General features: G+C 43.4%; 1 protein-coding gene across 2 annotated transcripts; it reads right to left on the bottom strand.

The window, feature by feature from the left end:
- Positions 1 to 548: 548 nt before the first annotated feature.
- VDAC2 (voltage dependent anion channel 2) lies at positions 549 to 22,493 on the bottom strand. 2 transcript variants are annotated; one of them, XM_066619066.1, is made up of 10 exons: positions 22,334 to 22,493; positions 20,361 to 20,422; positions 15,448 to 15,519; positions 12,405 to 12,454; positions 8,885 to 9,037; positions 8,747 to 8,799; positions 5,832 to 6,059; positions 3,416 to 3,566; positions 1,434 to 1,491; positions 549 to 1,110 (listed from the first exon to the last, which is right to left on the bottom strand). In XM_066619066.1, the coding sequence occupies exons 2-10, from the start codon at positions 20,395 to 20,397 to the stop codon at positions 1,019 to 1,021; spliced, it is 894 nt and encodes a 297-aa protein (XP_066475163.1). In that variant the 5' UTR covers positions 20,398 to 20,422; positions 22,334 to 22,493; the 3' UTR covers positions 549 to 1,018. The 2 variants fall into 2 exon arrangements, with proteins under 2 accessions (XP_066475163.1, XP_066475164.1); XM_066619067.1 differs by lacking the exon at positions 20,361 to 20,422 and having other exon boundaries at positions 22,334 to 22,492.
- Positions 22,494 to 23,152: the final 659 nt, after the last annotated feature.

Genomic DNA, 23,152 nt, shown 5'->3' with positions numbered 1-23,152 from the left:
TTTGCACTGGCTTGGCCCTTTAACATCAGCATGAACAGGGACACCCAAAAAAAGTTTCCTGGGGGTTATGTGGAAATAGATGTTCTGTTTGAAGTTTCTCTTCATACATTTTAAAAAAATATTGCAATCCTCTCTGCTTTGAGAGTACAGGCTGCTTAATGGTACAGGCTGCTTAATTAAAACAATAAAAATCTAGACAATAGGCACTGTTCCCCAAACCAAAACAGCATCAATATCAAGATGAGAACATGGGGCCCATTCCATGTGGTGGGGAACACATCTGAATTGCTCAGAAAAACATTTTGCAAAAGGATTACCAATATCACCTCTTTCAAAGTTGGTTATATGCTTTCTTCCTGGAAGCATTCCAATTTTGTTGAAAGCAATCAGAGAAGCAGACTCTAGAAAGGAATGAACCATCAAAGAGGCCTCACCAAACGATACCCAGACTTTAACTGCATTTCAGACAGAAGCTCCAGGAGCAAAGCTCTACCAAACTAACTTCAGCCCCATCTCTTAAAATGACTTAAAATATCTGGAGGCACAAGTATGTGTGTGGATTTGTTTTATTCATAATTTTGAATTGCCTTGGGATACCAAAAGTATTTCTAATTAAGGTGATTTTAACAAAACTGTTGACCTCACTTTTCAGAGCATCCACTGATCCATTTTGTTATTTCAATGGCTATATCATGTGCTAAAAGAAACATAACATGCACACATTTGTACAGGTTTTCATAAAGTCTATTTCATTATTTTTGGGAAGCGCATTCAACAGTTAAATACATTTAAATAATGTATTGTGTAGTGACTGCACTAATGCAGAATTAAGAACTAGGTAGGTAACCAATTTAACTAAAAACCAGCTAACAAGTAACTGTCTAAATACTCTGAATACAGCTCTTGTTCTAGGGCAGCCCTCTAAGGAGGAAAAAAGCCTCCAGGTCACACTGGAATTTCATTTTAAGGCCATATTCTTCCGATATCCCGTTTCCTGCAGCAGTATTCTTCACACTGTTTAAGCCTCCAATTCCAGGCCAAGACCAAGTTTATGGCCACCAGCATTGATGTTCTTTCCATCGATTAGGGTAGACAGAGTAAGTTTCACACCTGCAGATTAACACAGCCAAAGGGTTTTAGAGAAAGCACAATCCACAGAAGAGATCAACTTGTTTCCAACTTTGTTTGGAAATCCATATGACGCTCTAGACTGAGTCAGATTTAAGCTAATGGATGCTGCAACACTTTTAATCAGTACCATCACTTTAAATTCACACCAAAGAATTATTTACTAATGACTTAGGTGAAGTCCAACATACAGCTAGCTACAAGAAACAACCTTCAGAGTCATTACTAATACAATCTTGTAGTTTTAATCTGCATACCAATCAAGACCTTCAGTATTTTGGTACATTCTTAAGACAAATATTTACCTGGCCTCAGGGTCTGGGTGTAACCAAGTCCAACTAGACAAGAGTTGTTCACTTTTGCCTGCAAAACAATTAGGAACAAGGTAAAAAGGCTATGATGTGGAAAAGCAGCATATAAATACTGTCGTTAATAAGTAATTTTAAGTCTTATTTGATAACTGTAGCAACAAATTTTATTCTCCAGTTTTGGTGACCTTGTAACTTTAATCCCTGTCCCAATGTTCAAACTATAGAAGACTGTCTCCCAAGAAAGACTTCACCTGTTCTGACCAAGACAGAAACAGATCTTTATCAATAGGATTATTCCCAAATGGAGGCTTACATGAGCTGGATTTCCCCTCCCACACTTGAATTCAATTTTTCCTTCAATTTAGAACAAACTTCAGGTACAACATAGTTCCTGCTCCTGCTGCAGAGTGAAGTCAGATATGTTCAGGACCTGCTACTTAACTATGCCTGTAGAAAAAATGGACTTTGAACTGTGCCAATTCCTTGAACTAATTGATCACAGTTTAGGCCAGTGGTTCCCAAACTCTATAGTACTGGAATTCACTTTTTAAAATGACATTCTGTCAGGACCCACCCAGGTTTACAAGTAATATATTTACAAAAAATTCAATCCATTTCTCTCCATGAGGCAGCCCTAATGAACTTTAATCAATGCTCTCCTTCCTTTCCCATTTATCCCCAGAAAAATAAAAAACAAAATATTTTGGGTTTTTTTGAATTCTTTATTAGAGGGCATTAAGACACATTTATCTCTCTATATTTTAAACAAGTTTGCAAACGGCAGGTACATCGCTCCATGCAAACTGCAGAAGCTGAGCAGGGCAATTAGCTCCTGCAATTTGCAAGATAGCTAATTGTTCTGCCAGGGCCGCTCAACAAGTGGGAAACCCTGGCCCTCAACAAGTGGGAAACCCTGGCCTCTGAGCGGCCCGCTTGGAGGCAGGCTGTGCAGCATGGCCTTTCCCAGTTTGAAGAGACACTTTGCCAACAGTCTGAGGCTAAGAGGCAAAGAAGGAAGGCCCATAGCCAGGGAGACAGAGCAGGGACAGACTGCACTTGCTCCCGGTGTGGAAGGGATTGTCACTCCCGGATTGGCCTTTTCAGCCACACTAGACGCTGTGCCAGAACCACCTTTCAGAGCGCGATACCATAGTCTTTCGAGACTGAAGGTTGCCAATACAATACATTAATTGTTCTGCAAAGACCCCAGTCCCGCAGTTTGTAAAACAGCTGCTCAGCTTTTTTGCAGGGCAATTAATAGATATCTTGCAAACTCCAGGAGCTGAGCTGTTTGCACAGTAATTAGCAGCTATCTTTTTTAAAAAATAACTCAGGGTTTGAGGCATTTAGTTATCTGCTCTTGGCATCATGTTTACATTGGAGGTTCCGCTCAGTGCTTCACGACCCACCAAAAATCAGGCTGTGATTCACCAGTGGGTCACGACCCACAGCTTGGGAAACACTGGCATAGGCTGAAGAGACAGAGGTTTTGCACTCCTTACTACAATATCCTACTGGTATTATTTACACAAGAGGGAGAAAAATTTTGACTTCTGTTGATGGTTTCAGTTTCCTAAACTGGATTGTTGCAACCAAGCCATGATTTGCTGGGTTCAGATGTCACAAAAAATTCTGGTTTGTTCTAAACCACCAAGCAGAAAATTTCCTCCTCTCACACATAATAAGAACCTGCATGAGAACCAAGGCTCACCATCAACCCATTGATCCAAGCCTAAAATTCACCTTTGTTTTATCCAAGAATACAGACAGGAAAAACTGACCAAGCCAAAACTGGTGCTGGGAGGTCCAGAGCACAAATCACAGATATGAGCACCAAATGAGAGATTCATTGGTTGTTTCACATTTAGGCTGTCTGTACTAAGACATGGCAATTTTCAGGATGGGGGAAAAAAGAATTTTGGACTGGCAGTTTATCAGGTGAACTAGAGAAGTCTTTCTTCAAAAGTTCTACTTACAGACACTGAAGCAGTGGGATCCAATTGGTACTTCCCTCCAATTCCAAAATAAGTGTTATTGGTGCCCGATACCCAGTTAAGACTGACAGCAGACTCAAGGTTCTCAGTGATTTTTTGGTAAGCTGAGCCGCCAAATTCTGACCCATCATTGCTGAAAAATATTTGTAAAAGGAAGATAAAACTTCATGTGAAAACAGGTTTTTCAGTAATTTCTCTACTATCAAGCCAGTAGGATAGGCCAACATTTAGGGCAGGGATAATTGGTTAATCCTGCAAAAAGTATCATTCAGGCAATCTAATTTCTCAGAGATTGAGTGTAAGAATTTCAGGTTCAAGTAAAAACCAATAGCAACTTGCAAGAGGAATAGTACAAGATTTTTACAAATCTTTTTCTTGACAGCATTTGTGAAAATGTTCTTAGAATTGACAGAAGAGTCATTACTGTTGGATACTTGAACAGGAATATTTGCAATGACAATATGCCACTGCCAACTCCTTTCTTTTCTGTTCACAAACATTTTGAAGTGTGTACAATAAATATATAGCATACTTCGCTCTTACCTTTAGAAAAAAACCACACACCTACACTCGGTAGCAACACCCCTTAGTGAATAACAGCACCATACCCCAGGCAAAGTGGTTAAGCTCAAAGAAAGTTTCCCTCAGCCTCCATTTCCTGCAAATACTCAAAGCATCAGAGCTCCATCCAACAAAAGCATCACTGGGTCAGCAATACCAATCTTACCTGAATCCACTGAGGGGGAACAAGACTACATCATCCCTCCACCATGCCTGCTCTGTCTCAGGTGTCCCCTGGTATTCACACAGGACATAATGTATGAATACAGCGTGTGCTAACACACACACACACACACACGTGTAAAATGCGCTCAGGCCATATTCAAAGAGGTTACATCCTATGTGGGCATCTTTCTAGTTGTGAGCCCCTTTTGGGACAGGAGTCATTTAATTATTTGATTTGGGCCCAAATCCAACCAACTTCCCAGCTCTGACATAGCTGTGCCAATCTGACATGTGCTGCATCCTGCAGTCAGGGGGCAGTCACAGATGCCTCCTCAAGGTAAGGAAATGTTTCTTTCCTTACTTCAGACTTGCATTGCCCTTGCCTCGGTGCTGGAAAGTGGGTTAGGATCGCACCCTTGATCTGTTAACTGTTGAAAAGCAGTACGTAAACATAAATCCCATGCCGCAAACTGGAAACAATTAGAATAAAGTTTGCCGAGAGCCATAATCTTATACATTAGGAAGGGTATGTATTCGGAATTATATGCAACTGGGCATTTTTCCCCAAACGTCTCTTGTAAAAAAAGAATTACATTATTATTAAAGCTAAAAATCCAGAACATGAACAAAGTTTTCCTGTTTCTATATCAGGGTGGTCCAACTTTTACTACAAAGGGAACCGCAATACTGGGGCGCCACCCCCTTCCTGAGCGCACAAATGCAGAAGTAATTGGCAGTGATGTGATGATGTCACCACCAATGACTTCCCAGGTCTGATCACTGAAGTCACTTGAAGGAGGCAGCAGAAATAGGCAGAGGTGAAAGAGGAGGTGACAGTGGGGATTTTCAATCTCCCTGCCACACCGCTCCTACTTCTTCAAAGCTGCTGAAACAGGTGGAGGTGGTGGTGCAGCAGGGCTCTCAAGGGCCTCCAAAAGAGGCCTCGAAGGCTGCATGTTGGACTTCCTTGATCTATACAGCAAACTAATTTCAACTGCTAGCCACTAGTTTTTCTTAAGTTTTCTACAGGAAGCTGTAGGGATGTCAGTGTGAGTGAAGTTGCCATGTATGTGCAATGTCAAATTTGCATAGTAAAGGGAAGTCATCAACTATTCAAGAGCATTATGTAGTACTTAAAGATAAAAATCTGAGCACTACGCGAACAATCTTACATTGAATTTTATTAGTTAACATCCAATTGAAGCTTTCCTAACACAAATCGTTGTTGGGATGCTCTTCCTGATCATAAAAACTTGTCAGGTTATTTCTCAAAACAAATTTTTAAAAAACAGAGAGTTTAAGTGCCATTCTTGTTCTTCTGACCTTCACAATGTTTTCTAATTACTAAGCATCCAACAAATAAGCCCTATGTGCCACTTCAGACAGGGATATGGTTTCCGAGCCCCGTTGTTATGCGATTAGGTGGTTAAGCAAACATTCAGCCCAATGCAGTGCCTTTGTTGTGTAAACAGACACTCTGCTGCAGACTATGGGAGACCCGACTGCCTCATTAAGCACCTCTTTGTTGTACTTTTACCATCATCGTATATGCAATCCGACCTGCGCATGACTGTATTTAATTATACTGCAACTTCGACCATTAAAACATGTTTCTGTACGAGTGAAATTAACATGTTAAGTGCAATATTGTCAAGTCAGATTTAATACTTACACGTTGGTGTGCAGCTGGAAGTCCCCAGTCTTGTAACCCAAGGAGAAATTATTCTTTGTCAACTTGGATTTGGCACTATCAAAGGTCATTTGGTAACCAAAAAGCCAACCCTCATAGCCAAGAACAGCTGCACCATGGATAGCAGGTCCAGCAAAATCAAAGTCAACATCACACCCAAGGTTCAGGCATTCACGCTTATAAGACGACTTTATTTTGCCACTTTTCTTTCTGAAAAGAGAAGCATGTTTTACTAGGATTCACTCTTCCCTTGGAATGTCCAAATTATAGTTTATCCTTAAACATGAAAATAAAAGAGACACACTTTGGATTTGGCTAATCCAAAATGTGAGTGGAGACAATAGACAGCAAACACAGGAGTTCAATAGGAACGAAGAAACAGTCCAGACGTGATAGGTCACATTTGTACATTAAGGGGGCAAGAGACTCTGTGCATCAATTTTGACTCATTATCATAATTTACCCTCTCCACCCTCAGTCAGTGTCAAATGATGCATCTGAAGTGTATTGCTAGGTAAAGGGCTGCAACCCATTTGTGTACCATAGATACTTGAGTATAAGTCGATCTCACAGATTAGCTGAGGGGAGGTTTGGCTGGCAACCTTCAGTCTCGAAAGACTATGGCATAAGCCTACAGCACCCAGTATTCCCAGGTGGTCTCCCATCCAAGTACTAACCAGGCCTCACCCTGCTTAGCTTCCAAGATCAGACAGCCACACTAAGCTGAAAGATACCTTTCTGCTTCAAGGGCAGGTTTAGAGTCAAAAAATCATGGAATGTTCTGTGACCCATGGATAAGTGGGGGGGGGGGGGAGAGAGATAAACTTAGGGGGTGTCTGACTATAGTTTTGCCTGATTTAACCAGAGACCAGATCCTGGAAAATAACCTACCAGTAATTGTTACCTAAGAACTGTACAGCATAGAACTGTACAATACAAAAACTGTACAATAAACTGTACAGTTAAAATACAAAAGATCATAAGATACATTTTTATTCATTCATTTTTTAATTCTGGTCTTCACAACCTTTCAGTAAACACTATCAGAGTAAGTGCACAGTAAGCAACATACCAGTAGAACCATTAATCTTTAAGATGCCTGATTTGTTAAGCCAGAGGCTCTACATGTAACATACAACTTGTAACACATAACAGGGAGTGCGCAATTCAATTCACAGCAGAGAGACAAGCAACAAGGACTGAACGTGAGCAAGCACAGCTACAAATAAGGTGCAGCCCTATTTATTCAGAAGTAGACCCCACTACTTTCCATGGGTGTTATTCTTAAGTAACGGTGCACTGAATTGTAGCCTCGGACTTTGTTTCAAATGGAAATGAAGATTACATCCTGGTGTTTAAAAAAACAAGACCTCTGCCAAACGACTGCAAAATTATCTAATTTGCATTGTCCTCTTACTTCTCCTGCTGCTGTGACTTGCTGACCCCTGAGTGACCTTAAAAAGTGAGGAAAGAAGATTATCTAAGCTTGATTTATTGGCAGAAGTTTCTCGTCATAGGCGAGTATCTATGGTATATTAATAGCATAGAACAGGGGTTCATGGCTGAACACAGTCACGTTCTGGCAACTCCTGCGACGCCGCTGGAACCAACCGTATTGGCCTCTGCCTTTCCATTGGACCATTTCAGCGACGTGGAGAGGGGGGATTTGCTGCAAGGGTAACAGCCTATCCTCCATACCTACTTTACCCAGGCTTCGCGCACTGGAGAGGACACTCTGTTCCAGAACCACCATTCAGAGCATGACACCATAGTCTTCCGAGACTGAAGGATGCCAACAGAACAGGGGTGTCCAAACACTAGCCCTGGGGTTACTTGCAGCCCTCGAGGACTCTCAATCCAGCCCTTGAGGAGCTCCCAGTCTCCAATGAGCCTCTGGCCCTCTGGAGACTTGCTGGAGCCCACACTGGCTGACACAATTGCTCTCAGCGTGACGGCCAACTATTTGACCTCTCACATGAGCTGTGGGACAAGGGCTCCCTCCACTGCTTGCTGTTTTATGTGTGTGATGCAGCAGCGGCAGCAAAGGAAAGGCTGGCCTTGCTTTGTGCAAGGCTTTTTATAGGCCTTGAGCTACTGCAAGACCTTCATTCATTCATATAAGTTCCATCTCTAATATATTCATTTATGTAATTTTATTCACATTTGAAATGTAAATTAATTGTTTTTCCCCCCCAGCCCCCAACACAGTGCCAGAGAGATGATGTGGCCCTCCTGCCAAAATGTTTGGACATGCCTGGCATAGAACATTTGCCTACTAATTTTGCCCCATGAATTGGGCAGATGCCAAACCTAAGACTTAACTGAAAACTGGTGCCCTTGAAATGCAAAGAAACTCACTCAACACTTAAAAGGTTTTTTTGGATTTAGAAATCAAGAAATACAGATTCAGTAACTTGAGTTCAACTTAAGGTAGGCCTCTTCACTAACTTTCTCCCATCACCTCCCTCCATACTACATCTGCATCTGCAATTAAGAACAAAAATCTTAATTCTGCGATTCCAGTATGAAACATACATAATGTTACACTGTCCATTCTGGCTCCAACAGACATTTTGAGACAGAAAGAATGTGCATTCACCCCCTCCTCCCAGTTTTCCTTCACTATGTGCATTCTGAATCACTGACTTGGACCAGGTTGCTTTACTGAATTATTCATTGAACTGGACCCCTTCTCTCTCTACCACAAGGCAACCATGCCTTCTTGGGGCATACTATTTAATAAGGCAAAATACTGTAAAAGGTACTTAAAGTGAGGTGAGATTATTATTTTAAGCCTACAGTAAGCACCATCTTCACAAATATTCATTAACCCATCGCTCATTTTGCATACTGTCTATTCAGAACACGTTAATACTTTTAATAAGGGAAAAACTTACCCGGTGTTTGGTGAGAAGGTTGTGTCAAATGTCAATTTCAAACCTTTGGCAAGCTAGTTCAAAGGGGGAAAAGAGTAGTTAATTGAGAGCTATAAATGCTTTTTTTCTAAGCTTTTCAATTAACCAAGACTGTATTACCTGGTCTTCAATTGCCATTTCTGTTCCCAGAGTGTTATCTGTGTTCCATTTTTCTGTAAAAGTCACACCATACTCAGCCCACTTGTATTTGGTCTCCAAGCTTCCATGCACTTTTCCTGTGTCTGTGTTAGATGAACCAGCTGTTGCAAACTCCTGAAAGGACAACATGTGAGGTTATTTTAAGCTCAACAAACCAAAAGAGGAGGCGTAGGCAACAATCACCAAATATCAAATATTTTCATTATGTTTTACTTCATTTTTAGATTGTGAGCCTCATGACAGGAAGCTTCTTCTCACTCTATGTACAATACAAAACAGACTATATAAATAATTTCACAAACAAATATAACAGATTCCAAAAGGAGTAATTCCATCTCTTGATCTTCAATGCAGTTTAATATAACATATTAACATTTGAAGTAACAGCTAATCTGAACTCATTTGCTGCAATTTTGGTTGTGCTTAAACATAACCATAGCATTTAAGAGTTTATAGACAAACACACCTGCATCATTTTTCCACCTTGTGTTTGAATTAAAGCGAGCCATGTTTTGTCTAATGCTGCCTATTAAATCAGTTTGTTGTTTTGCTGGATTGCTCCTGGGAACAGGATTGGGATCCGGCATAACTACCGGGTCCCAGCACCGTCTCCCACTCCCCATCTGCCCGCCCCAGGGACCAGCCACCGCCCGCCCTCCCCCAAATTGGAATGCCTCCCTCCCGCCCCCTCCCGCCCACCCCAGAGCCTTGCGCAAGGCTCGCCACACAACTGCCACAGAGGCTGCATTCAGCCTCTGTGTACCAACACACCTCCGTGTGCTGGTACGGCTTGCTCATGAGGAGGCACAAATGTGCTTTACGTGCAGTTAGGATTGCGCTGCAAGGTTCTCACAGATACGTGTGAAAAAGCACAAATAAGACAAACAGTGCAACACAGAGGTACACGCATGCTCCAGCAACTGCGGGTGCTCCGTTCCGGAACTCCCTGTGGATACTCAAAACCATGAATATGAGGGACGCCCTCCTACCCTCCAGAGGTATGTCCAACTGCAGCCTCTGTGGAGTTCAGAATGACTATTACAAACAAAAAAAATCACTTCTAGTTTTTTGGCTGAGCCACTGAGGGCTTTCCTGGCCTTCAGAATGCCCTTTAAAGACCGTAAAAACATCACTTCTAGTTTTGCCAAAAAAACTAGAAGTGACTTTGTAATAGTCATTCTGAGTCTCCACCTCTGCAGGGCTCAGAAGACCCTCTGACAGTAAGGGAAGCACAGCTCCCCTCACCTCTGGAGGGTGTGGGATATATCCCATATCCATGGTTAACTGAAACCATGGATACAGAATCTATGGATGGGGGGCTCAACTTCCTGTCAAATGGATATCAATTCAAATCTGGATATGCTGTCATGTAACTTGTGGAATGATCCAAAGGATCAGTATACTGTAGTACTGCAGCATCCCAAACTACGAGGTAACCCACATGGCCAGAATCCCATCCTATTAAACACACTTGCGTTCATAACCAGAAGGATCAATGTCTCAAGCAAACTGAAAATTACGGAAGAGTGCCTAAGTAACAAGAGAGTCTGCTCTCAACCTCAGGGTTACTGCAATTGCTGGGAGATCAGAATTCAGCGCAACTGAATGCTTTGTTGCTTATTAACTGAAGTTCTGATTTTTGAAAATATAGAATTGGAAGGTCATTGAGCCCAACCTTCTCCTAAGGCAGGATGTCCGCAGATACCGCATCCCCGTTATGTAGCTATCCCGCCTCTGCTTAAAGACGTCCAATGACGGAAAGCGCAAAATGTTCAAAACAGAGGGATAGATGAACCAACGTTCTCATGTAGGAGTACAGGTTTTTGTGACCACAGTGGGGCCTCCGTATCAATGGATTCTATATTTGTGGATCTGGCTCAACACAGGTCCCCCGGACCTGTATTGAGCCAGACTTGGCCCAACCTAAGCCCACCAGAGGGCTTAAAACAGCCAAAACTGTGGATTTCATTATCCACGGTTTTCTGTATCTGTGATGGGTCTAAGAACAGATCCCCATGGATACTGATGCTTCACCTGTTTATCCATCAAAAACGACATAATTTCTACTATTCCAATTAAATGACCAGTAAATTAAGCATTTATTTATCACACTGCCTCAGCAGCTTTCATAACCAGGTCATGGTGCTGGGATCTACTATGCCAGAGTCAGTGTTCTAGTCTCATTTTTAAGACACAGCAACTCAAAACAGTGCGTTGACAACTGTGGTTAGCGCCACATTTCAAACCATGGCTTGCAAACACAGTTGAAAGCCATGGTTTCAAATCACAGTTTAGACTCAAAATGCAAGAAAAGAATGAGTGAGGAGAGAGATTATATGGTAACATATGGTAACATATGGATTATATGGTAACATATGAGGGGACCAAAGTGATACAGCAAAAAAAAAAAAAAAAAACCAGAGAGCAGAAGATTTCAGTAGCTAAGGCAAATGGGGACCAGAGCACAAACCAGAGTTTTTGCAGAAGGAACTGAAGAAGGGAACACAGTTCTGCAATGTTGTAAAGTTGGAAGGCAAAGGAAAGAGGGAAGCTGAAGAAAAGAATGTATATCTTCTATAAGATTTGTATGGTGTTTTATACAGCGTGAAAAAGATCCCTGTCCTGCGGGCTCATCAACTGAGAGAATGAAAAAGAAGGAAAGAGAAGTAGATTCAGGAACACGTGACTGTTTTAGGTACATAAACTTGGGCTTCGTCACAATGTAACAGAGGGACAAAACTTTAAAAAAAATCAGGCTGTGTCTGTAAATGGTAGCAATGTCAAGGGTAATGAAACAGTACAATGAGAGGAGAGCTGGAGACAATGATTATTTCGTTCTTGGATATATTCAGTTTGAGAAGACAATGAAGCATCGAAACAAATATCAGCGAAGAACTTAGAAATACAGTTCTACAGATATTTCTGTAGATAGAAACAGATAGAGGGGGAGAAAGGACCCAAAGGAGAGAGGGACAAACAGAGGAAGAACTTCCCCTACTGAAATACTGAAACAGTGATTACACAGTAGAAAGTGAATCAACTGAAGGCAGAATCAGAAACCTAAAGCAAAAAAGGGATGCAAGCAAAGTGATTAACTGGACTGGAGGTGGTTGTGAATTCTTAAAATTGTCCCCGCATACCCTACATTCCAACCAAGGGCACACTTCCTGTGCTTGTTACAAGTCTTGACCCCATTATCCGCCCCCCTTTCCAGCTGCTTTAAATATCTCCTTTTGACTGGAGCAAGCAGGGAGGAAGAAAACTAGTAAATAAGGTAACACTGCAGAAAGCCAGATTTAGTGTATGTTGTGTAGATATTATCCAACAGTAACTCCCCATATCAGCTGCCATGGGGAACAAGTGAAAGCTGGAAAACATCAGAGTGCCTCTCACTGGTCAAAAAAACTAAAAATGTATTACATCTTTCTCAGATACACAAGTTATTACCTAGTGTTTAAACACCACACTGTAAAGTACTTACAACTCCACTTGCAGATTTCGTTTTTACATCCAATTTCACTAGACCAAAACCTAGACAGAAAGAATTATAGTTACTACACTGCATACTGCATCCGCTTTTCTAGCAATTAACATGAATACACATTCTAGACAGAGGTATAAGAAAACAGCAAGCTACCGTCTTCCCAGTTGCACTGCTGCTACCATAATACATTACAATAAACCCAACCACCAAAGAGAGGCTCCTCCCCTGCAGATGAGCACCCCTGAATTCACCTGCATGGTGAAAAAGCAAAGCAACAGCAAGACCTTACAGCTTCCCTCTGTAAACTCAGAACAAGCAGTAGGAGATTCCCCCCCCCTTTCTCTCTTTGCATGATTTCAGATCTTACACAGAACAACACTGCATGTTGCGATGCCCTGGGGTGTTGTGGGATGCGCACCAGCTGAGCTGCTCATCGGTGCAACTACAACATGACGCAACAGACCAGAGGCTCTGTTCCGGGGGCTGCATGCCATTTTGCTGCTTTTAGGGGGCTCTCCTGCCTGCCCTGACACTGATTTTAGGGTTATCTAAGGTCGCAGGACCCGGACATAAGTGCTGATGTCATCGTGTCAGTGGCACTTAATTTGGGGTTCTGCAACAGGAACCAGTAGAGGAAATTAATTGTGTATGTGGCACAAGGCATGGCTGGCTCTGAAAAGCCCATTTGCAGGAGGAAAAAAAGACCTTCTTTCTTTCATGGAAAATGGAGAGGAAAGGGGATGTACAGGTGAAGCCTCGTTATTCGCGAGGGTTCCGTTCCTGGAACCCATGCAAATACCAAATTTTGTGTGGAAGCAAGTCGTGAAATTTGGGCTCCACCCAGCTCCGAACACGACCAGAGCCTTTCTTCGGTTACGTCCGTAGCTGTTCTGATGCCTGTGGAGGCCATGTGCAGCCTCCAAAGGCCTCGAAATGGCCTCTGGAGGTCCTAGAAGGGCACTTCCAGTTTTCAGTCGAAGACTGGAAGTGCCCTTCCAGGACCTCCAGAAGCCTTTCCAAGGCCGGTGGAGGCTGCGCAGAGCCTCTGCGGGCCTCAGAAAGGCCTCTAAATGCCTCAGAGGCTGGCTCTCCAGAGGTGAATGGAGCTGTGCTCGTTGCCTCTGGAGGCCCTTCTGAGGCCCGTGGAGGTCGCACGCAGCCTCCAAGGGCATCGGAAAGGCCTCCAGAGGTCCTAGAGAGGCAGTTCCAGTTTTTGTCTGAAAACCGGAAGTGCCTCTCTAGGACCTGTGGAGGCCACTGTGAGGCTCATGGAGGCTGCACGCAGCCTCCACGGGCCTCAGAAGCCCCTCCAGAGGCAACTGGAGCACAGCTCCATTCGCTCCCGGAGGGCTCAGGTAGGGCCAAGTCTGGTTCCACGCAGGTCCTGGGGTCCCACGGTGCGTCAGATTTGCAGTTAAAAATATCATGATTAAAGAGGCTCCAACTATAGTTTCTCTCCTGCAAATTGGGTTTTTACAGAAAGTGCCAGCCATGCAGCTCTTTCCTTCAGGAAGAGGGAGGAAGAGATGCAACATCGTTTCCTCCAGCAAGAGTGGGGGGGGGGAGGAGAAGATCAAGTTCTCTCTCTCCCCATTAGATCTGGAATGACGTAGCAGCGAGCAGCACCTTGCTGGTACCATCCTGAAAGAACCAATAGTCCAGGATTTTAAAAAGCTAGCCCCACTCCCACCCCAGATCTCTTTTTGGAAAATATTGAGAAGATGAAGAATTTCCTTGCTAGACAGAATCCAGTTCTATTTTTGGGCATTCCTACCCCACTTCTACATAGAAGCAAAAGTAAGGTAGTTTCTCTCCCTTTCTTTTGAGATTCTGCAAGAAGCAGCAACAGCAGTGAGGTGCTGTTTAGATTTTTTTTACAAAACCATAGCACAAAAGCAAACTATATTTCCAGAGTACTCTGCCTATGCCACAAGACTCAGGAAAGGAAGGTGCCAGGACAAGTCATGGGTTTGGTTATTATCCCAACTCAAATTTTATGGATCACTGCAGTATAAATTCTGATGAATAAGGGCAGGCAGATTTTCTTGTCACTCTAATAAAAAAACCAAGCACTTTTTAAGCTGACCGTAAGCATTATATTACTGAAATTATCATCAAAGTTTGGATGCAATAAGTATTTCTAGTAATAACAGGAAATATGGATATAGTTCACCTCTTCCACCCACACCCTTGCTCCCAGGACAGATGGAAAAAGACATCTGACACTGCAACCCAGAAGCAGAGATGGGCAGTATTCTGCCTCCAGTGGAATCTGGACTAGATGTACAGGCTTCCAGTGGAGGCAAAAGCATTTCGGCAATGAGCCCAGCGCATGCTGCTTTCTAACAGATTCCAGACCTGCTCCAGAAGTTTTTTTTTAAAAGAGGCTTCTGGTACAAGCAAGGTGAGTTGTGTTGCCTAACCAGAACTGGCACATGAATCAATTCTGCTTAACATGCGCTCTAACTTTCCTCTAGCATGCTGCTTTCCCTTGCCAGAAAAAAAAACAACGATGAACAGCTTTATCTTTAGAGGAGACACCAAGATGGCCAGCACAGTTTTCATACTAGGTCAAAGAACACTTAGGCATGCAGTTAGATTAGGGGTGTCAAACATAAAGCATGTGGACCAGATATAGTTGACACAGAAAATTACACATCTTGGTAGATATGGATTACGTCCTGTGAAATAGACATTAAAACAGGCTTATTTCTACTCTTCTGATCCTGAATGGGTCTCTACTGTGCTAATTAGACCATTTCTTACCCTGAAGAAAAAGGAAGAGGCTTTGACCCTAGTTTGATGAACAGAACTAAACATTACACAAGTCAGCAGCAAGTTCAATTATGCCCCATAAAGAGTCAAGCTGAAGTCAACAACGTGCAAAGTTCTGGTCACATACTCCCATTATACATAACTTGCTCAAAACCAAGAGATGAAAACATAAAAGAATATGCAGTCTGAGTGGGGCTTTATCGGCAACAGCAGCATTTTGACAATATTATGCTAGTCTCAGGTAAAGAACATCAGTTATTCATACCAAATCCTTTGTTGAAGATATCTCTAGCAGCTTTGCCGAGATCCCCATACGGTGGCGGGATAGCCATTGGAGCTAGGAAGACACAGTACAGACATGTTAACAGTGTGGTAAAACACATTCGTTCCAGTCATGCTGAATTTTCCAATATGGCTAGGCACATATCACTTCTGCACCAGACTTAGGGTCAATATTTTAAAAGAGAAAATGTGGTTGAGATGTGGCAATTATAAGTTCCATATGACAGAAAACATCCAATTTCAGACCAATATTACTAGATGTTTTATGGACGAGCAAGGCACACTTTTTTATTTTCTGGTGCAGTCTTCAGTCTCTCAAAAAACATAGAAAAACCAAACTTGCTTGCCCATAAGAATGCAAGCTTAGGTTAGCTTACCTTTTCTCACAAGTTATCACTTAGGGCAAAGACAAGCATTCAATATGAGCAACATTATTCAAGCAAATGTTGATAAACTGTGGTGGCCAAAACTAAAACAAAAAAAAAATGCACCACAGACAGTACAATTGAAAACAATCTGATTTTCCCAGGACAGCTGCAATTTATGAAAACAGCAGGGGGGAAAATATTTAAGAAAAATCAAAATTGAAAGTTGGTGGGTCAACAGGAAGAGACCCAACTTCCTTGCTGTAAACTGGTTTCCTGGGGGGAAAAAAGGAGTCTTAATATGAACAAAAAAGTTCAGTCCCCAAATTGCTGAGCAGAACAAACAATCAATCCCACAACAAATTATAAAGAACAAAGTGTCACAGAACCTATAAAACATACTTCCAAGCCCACAAACAGGATACAAGGATGACCATCTTATGCACACTAAAACTAGTAACGCGAATTAATTTTGTCTAAAAGTTTATAACCCTTATTTCAGTTTCCAAGACAGCACACAAATGTGTTCAGCATCCATGAGAAACCGATAGCTCATGAAGTTTTAAATTAACAACTCAGCAAGGAAAAAATAAATGAGAAATCAAAATATTGACTTTTTCATCTTGCCTTTTTAGCTCTGCCTTTAGCAGCAGCTTGTTGTGCACAGATACCTCTCTATATTTTGTAAAGGTTCATCTGCTGTTTTCTGCACATCATACTGTGAAAAGCACAACAGCAGACTAACAGCCCAATCCTGAGCTGCCCAGGGCGCCTAGGCTCAGCGGCACCGAGGAAGGCTGCCACCGAATCCAGCGCCTCCCACGCTACCTCTCGCTACTATCGTCCCCTTCCACCGAGTAAGATAAGCAGCTCCGCAATGGGGCTACTCACTTTACCCCACTTGTGTAGGGCGCGCAGTCCTACACAAGTGCCCTGGATCCTGTGAAGCAGAACTCCACGGATCCTCCTCCCTCCCTCCCCCCAGCACGCCTCCCTCCATTGTCTCTCCGTCCCCCGCCAGCTTCCCCCCTCCCCGGAACGCCTCCTCCCTGCCCCCATCTACCGTGCTGCTGCTTGGTGCTCCGCCGAGACCGCCGAAGCTGGGCTAGCACGGGCGGGAGCCCGGTGGTGAGCCCCATGAACATGTCTTATGGCACATTTGCGACTATGCTCGGTGGCACAGAGCTGTGCCACCGAGCACAGGATTGGGCTCTAAGTCAGGTATTTTCTGATCAGTTGGTAATTCAAGTCACAACTTGGTGCGTGCGTTTTAGAATCCAAGGGTACTTTTAACCATGGATTAATATAATCTTACAAACAGTGAAGTGTTAAGCTACATACTTTAACTGTGCTCTCCCTGAGAAATAACTGTCACTCAACGATAAGCAGGTAAAAAATCCAGCAAGGCAGAATCCATCACCACTTCTGCCATCTGCTGTGCTTTAAAAGCTGAACAACATGAATAGTTTTTAACCAAATATGAGCCTTCTTGATGGTGTCTCAGGAGATCAAAAGGCAACATATGAATACTCATCTAAAATATATCCTTAGAGCAGTGTTTCTCAAACTCTCAGGAAGTTTGAGCCCCGCTATAAGTTCTTGCAGTGGAGGCAGCAACGTGATCGCCAGAATGTCATCACTGTTGAGGGGCACAGGGGCTTGCTTAGACTTACCAGAGGCTGGAAGAGGCTCCCGGGGGTGTAGGGAGCCCTGCGCCAGCCTCCACAGGGCCCTCCGAAGCACGCAAACTGTCAAAATAATGATTGTGACCCACTTCCGTTTTTCTGCGTGCTTCGGGGGGGCCCTGCGAAGGCTGGTGCGGGGCTCCCCGCACCCCCAGGAGCCTGTCCCAGCTTCTAGTAAGTCTAAGCAAGATCCCTCTACAGCGACATGATTCTGGCGATTATGTCGCTGCCTCCCCCCGTCCCCAACCCTTAAGAGTGCAGAAGCCAGGGCTCTCTGGCACTCCAGTTTGAGAACCACTGCCTTAGAGTTTGAAAGTCAACAAAACTGTCTTTGCTAAAAAATACTTCTTGTATATTGGCAACAATTAGGGTTGTTTTTTTAAAGTTATGCATCAGAGTTTTCCAGACTTTAAAATGTCACAAATTTCAGAAGTTTTTCCTATAATGCTTAAAACGAAATTTTGATTAGGAGATACATGCCATACACACTTAATATGGCTTAAATGCTACAGACCAAATTTAAATTTTTACTTGGAATAAGTTTTACTAGAAGTCACAACAAAAGCCTGCTCTCCATTTTTAAAATTGAAATCCGCAAGAGAAGTAACTGAAACCAGTTAGCAAACCAATTTTAACAAGTCTAATGAGATGTGCATTGGAAAGTCATGCGAAGAAAAAAGGTAATTACAATTGTCCAATCTGACAGGCTTTGGTTGGATTTCAATATAATGCAAACCCATGGTTGGGTTAAACACATCTGAATCCAAGCCTACCCACAAGCTATGCTGTTTTGGGACCAAACAAGGATCTGAAACCATGGTTTGAATTTGACTTGCAGACTGGTTTGTGTCAACTGTGGCTTCCTGGTGTGTCCAAATTCACACTACTTCCTGATGCTTTGCTTCAAGAAGCTCTTGCACCATAAAGATGGGAGAGAAAACTTTGGTAGTCATTTGAGGATAGGAAACAAATGAACTACTTCCAGACTGTTATATATCTGTAAGCTCAAAACGTGGTTTTACATCAAGTTGGGACCCAGTCATCACATCCACTCATTTGTTATTAATTACACTAAGCCTCCTGCTTAAATGTGGGTTAAGATCCAGGGGTCTCTACTCAAGTTGAAATCAACGCAAGCTGAAACACCCAATTCTAGCAAGGCCAGAATTTTGTGCACCTGCACAAAAGCATCCAAGGATTACTGCATCTGCACAAAAGTCATCCATAAAACGAATGCCCATAACTGGGGAGCCAGTTAACTTTTAGTAACTACTACATCTTTAGAAATGGTAGATATTCCATGAAAAATTAAGACAGCAGAAAGTTTTCTGCCTGTATTGCTGCATAAGACTTTTCATACAAAGCAGCTTTTAGAGCTTGATCAGAGTTTTAATATTACTTCCATTTGGTTTTCAATTATGACAGCCTGAAATACAGAGTTGAACAAAAGGGATTTAACTTCGATAAAATAGCTGGGGCACATCAACTTTTCTGCAATGTTCTCCTGATTGGTGTGCTTCACCTTTGTTAATTTCCACCTCTCTGCTGGGTTGGGCATAGAATTGCTAAATGCTATGCCTCACAACCTAATGTTCAAAGAACACTCTTCTGTTAGGCTGGAAGCCACTTGTGCTGAAATCTTCAATGCATGTGGCAGGAAACAAAAGGCACCCAGATCTTCTACGCAATCTTTCAACCGAACATTATGCTTCACAGCCGCACAGAAAAGTCAGGAACTGCATTCATCATGCCAGTGCTTGTTACAGATTATGCTTTCATTTTGACTCTGAAGTATTAAAAGAATTTGAAATATTTGCATATTTTATTTCCCTGTTATAGCAAAGCTTAGTTGTATGAGTCATCCCAGTTGAAAAAATCTAGATCAGTGCACTAGATGAATGATATGTATTTTCCTATCCAATAAGGACAAGTAACTTGAGGCCCTGGGGCAACACCCTCTCTCTCCCCTCCCTTCAGTCATTTCAATTCAGCTGTGGCATTAGACTTACTAACAGTTCACTTTGCAATTGAACTGAAGGCCCAGGACTCTTGCTAACCCCTCACAAAGTGGTCTGCCAATGAAGACAATTGCTGATCAGGGCTCTACAGGCAAAAGTGGAAGGGGATGGGCAATCTTTCCTCACTCAAACTGTAAAAATATGTTTCAGTCCATCCTAAATACCACCCCCACCAGCGTCAAACTGTTAGCACACCATCAGGAAAAGAGAACAAGGACTGGCAACGGGAGTTCAGTAACTAGGTAAGAAGTTCATTAAAACCAAACAGAAGCAACTTTCAGGTCAATTGATTTAGAATTAAGATGCCAGTTATGCATCAATTCAGGAGAAACTGAGTCACAAGGCTATATCTCCACATTCTGGTACTGAACCCTAAGAATAGAAGGTTGAAAGAAAAAAAGGACTTCACAAAACTCAAGCACACCTTTCTAAGGGTGCAATAATTAAACAACAAATTAAAAACCAAATTATGAAGATTACATAAATTATGTTGCACCTTTCCCTGAAGTTACTTTCAAACTACTCCGCACCTTTATGTTAAAACAGCCCAAAGGAATTCTTGGAAAACTTCACAAATATCCAAGACTACATTAAATTAAGCAGTTTGTGATAAGGCACACATAACAGACATAGAGACTGTATCTGAAAGACACATTTAAGAAACTTATCAGTTTATACAGTTAAAACTGTCAAAGATGAACAACTTCTTATAACTTTGGATGATCTGCAGTGTTAGATATTAGTCTGTCTCAAAATACCTCACTATAACTTATAAAACTGTTAGTTAAGTTACTTGAACATCCTTGTTTAAACTCTCTCCCTACTTACGTCTTGGTGGGCGATGACATGCTGGATTAAAAGTCATAGCTATCTAGTCCAATTTAGACAATCTATAAAATGGGGAAAATTACATTAAAAATGTAAAATTCACATATTTAGGTGAATATGACAATTTCATAGACAATTTCAGGAGTAGCTTTTAAATACTAGACATTACATAGTGTGTCTTTTTTGAACAGAAGCGTTCACTGCTCATTAAAAGGGCTTCCGCCCCCATATAAAGGACGAGACTTTGGGCCTTACAGACATACGAACAAACGGGGGAGTGGGAAAGACAGAAAAAGAACCTGTACACTCCTCCAATGCTACAAGGTGAACTCTTTCATGCAGCCATCTTATGGAGCCAGTATTGACCCACCTGTTCCCCTACCCCAGCTCAAAATACACCCTTCCTCCTTCTCTTTGCTAACATATATCCTGCAGAGGTGTATTGTAGCTACTGTAAGTAACAGATATGACACCTAGACAGGTTTTTTTTTTCCTTTGTGAAGAGAGAGGGGTGACAAATGAACAACAGCAGGAGAAGCATTTTACAAAACAAAAGTATCTAAATCTAGATGCAGAACACATTACAAAGAATCAGACAGGAGAGGAACAGCCAGGCCTCTTATCCATTCCCTCCAGTGCTGCATTCCTATATTAAACTTCCTTGGAAGTAAATTCCACAAAATGCAAACAGTAGCTACTCCCAAATAAATATGCATGAAAGTAGATGCCTAGGGCAGTGCTTCCAAAACTTTTTAGCTCTGGGACCCACTCCTAAAAATGACTATCTAGTGCGACCCACTAAACAAAAAAAGAAACCTAGAATTAAATAATATTTTATTTATTAATATTTAATACATTATTAATTAATAACATTATTTCTTTCTAGATCTCTTTCTTAGTTTAGTGGGTTGGGATAGATTGGGGTTGTATGCTCTCAAGGCTGCTAGAGATCTCAACAGACACAGACACGTTAGATCAGGGGTGATAAGCTCATTCATACAGTGGGTCAAATAGCATTCATGGTGCCTGCTGAGGGCCTGCTAAGTGACGTGCTTATTTTTGGTTGTTTAATGACTTTTTTCTCTCTTAGGAACTCATTAGCTGCAAAGGACAGAAGAGAAAACATGCAAATCCTGATCATAGTTCAAGACATGGGAGAGCCCAATTTGCACTTGGGCTGCCCTTTCAGCAGTCACACCTCTGCACTGCCCAGCAGCTGAGGGCCAGAGAGCTTCTGCAGGCCACATGCAGCCCCTGGGCCTTATGTTTGGCAGCCCTGTGCTAGACTCTCCCTAGAAATGGGGTTCGAGGGCTGTTTCCCCCCAAACCTTAGCAGTCATTCCAGGGTACCCAGAAGGCTGAGACGGAGGAGCAAGATGCGCACTTGGGGACTTCCAGGCCAGACAAAAGGCTCAAACTGGGGGTCGTGTATCGTGACCCACCCAAAGTAGGCTCGTGGCCCACTGGTGGGTCCTGACTCACAGAGTGGGCCACACCGGCCTAGAGGTGAGTGAGAAGAAATGTAAGGAGCACTTTGTGAAGGGGTGGGAGGGGGGAGACACTCACTCCCTGCAAAACCTGAACAGGGAACAAGGTGAAGCCAGAGGAGGGGAGCTGGGGCTGGGGGGGGCAGGAGAGCTCTGGTCCCCCCAGCCTCAGGAAGCCTGGCCAGGCCCCTCACAAGCCCTTCCCCCTGGGGGGGAGCAGGGCTCACAGTCCTGCTCAGCCATGAGACTCACTGGGAGAGCCTGTCCCAGCCCAGCTCACCATGGGCTGCCCTGAGGCTTCACACGAGCAACGCCCCCCGCCCTGGACTCCCTGGAACTGCAGCAGGACGAACCCCCACTTCCTTCATGAGGCTTCCCCACTGGCCAGTGGGCTCGTCCACTCCCCCCCCAGCAGCGCGAGTGGTTCCCCCCACCCAATTCTCTCCGTTGCTATGGGAACCGCACCCCGCAACCACCCCCGCCTACCTGACTAGGTGGGAAAGGGGCTAGGAGGATAGGTTGTCTCTGTCCTCACGCACGCGCTGCTTGTTTGCTTCCCTTCCTCCCTCTCTAGCCGCGTGAAGGCCGCGCTGGAGGGCGAAGTGAAGGAGACACCTCGCGCTCGCCGCTCGCTAGGACCCCTCCCCCCCCACAAACGATCCAAGGACTGTGCAGCGCAGGTGCCTGTCTGCACTGCACACTTATCCCGCCCTGCTCGCTTCCCCAGGCGCTACCAAGAAGCAAACGAAGGTATCACCGGCACGAATAGCCACTGCTGAGTAGCGTAGAGGGCGTGAGAAGTCGTCCAACCAGACAGGCACTGGAGTAGACAGGCCCTTAGGGGTCCTTTGTGTAGCACGGCGGCCCGAGGGTGGCGAGACAAAAGGGGCGTAGCCATGTGGGGCGCGGCCAAAACCATTAGCGACTGGTGGGCGTGGCCAAAGCATGGGTGGCTAGTGGGCATGGCCTCTGAGAGTGGGAGGAAGGAGGCAGCCTTGGCTGGAGGAACGTGGCGGGTGCTGCTGTTGCAGGCTCTCCTGCTTTGGACTCCTTGCCTTCTGACAGCCCAATCCTATGCATGTCTACTCAGAAGTAAGTCCCATTAGTATCAATGGGGCTTACTCCCAGGAAAGTGTGGAGAGGATTGGACTGTGAGCTGGCAGTGTTGCTCTTACTTTCTAAGTATAAGAAATAGTAGAATTTTTTAGGCTGCTGCAAACGCATCACAGGAGTTTGGAAGGTGACCCAGACTTTCCATAAGTATCAGAAGTGGACCCACAAAGGCTGCTGCCCCACAACTGAGTT

This window comes from Tiliqua scincoides, chromosome 3 (assembly GCF_035046505.1).
Source record: "Tiliqua scincoides isolate rTilSci1 chromosome 3, rTilSci1.hap2, whole genome shotgun sequence".
NCBI lineage: Eukaryota > Metazoa > Chordata > Lepidosauria > Squamata > Scincidae > Tiliqua > Tiliqua scincoides.
The sequence above is the reverse complement of the archived record's forward strand: the minus strand, read 5'-3'. Positions and strand labels throughout refer to the sequence as shown.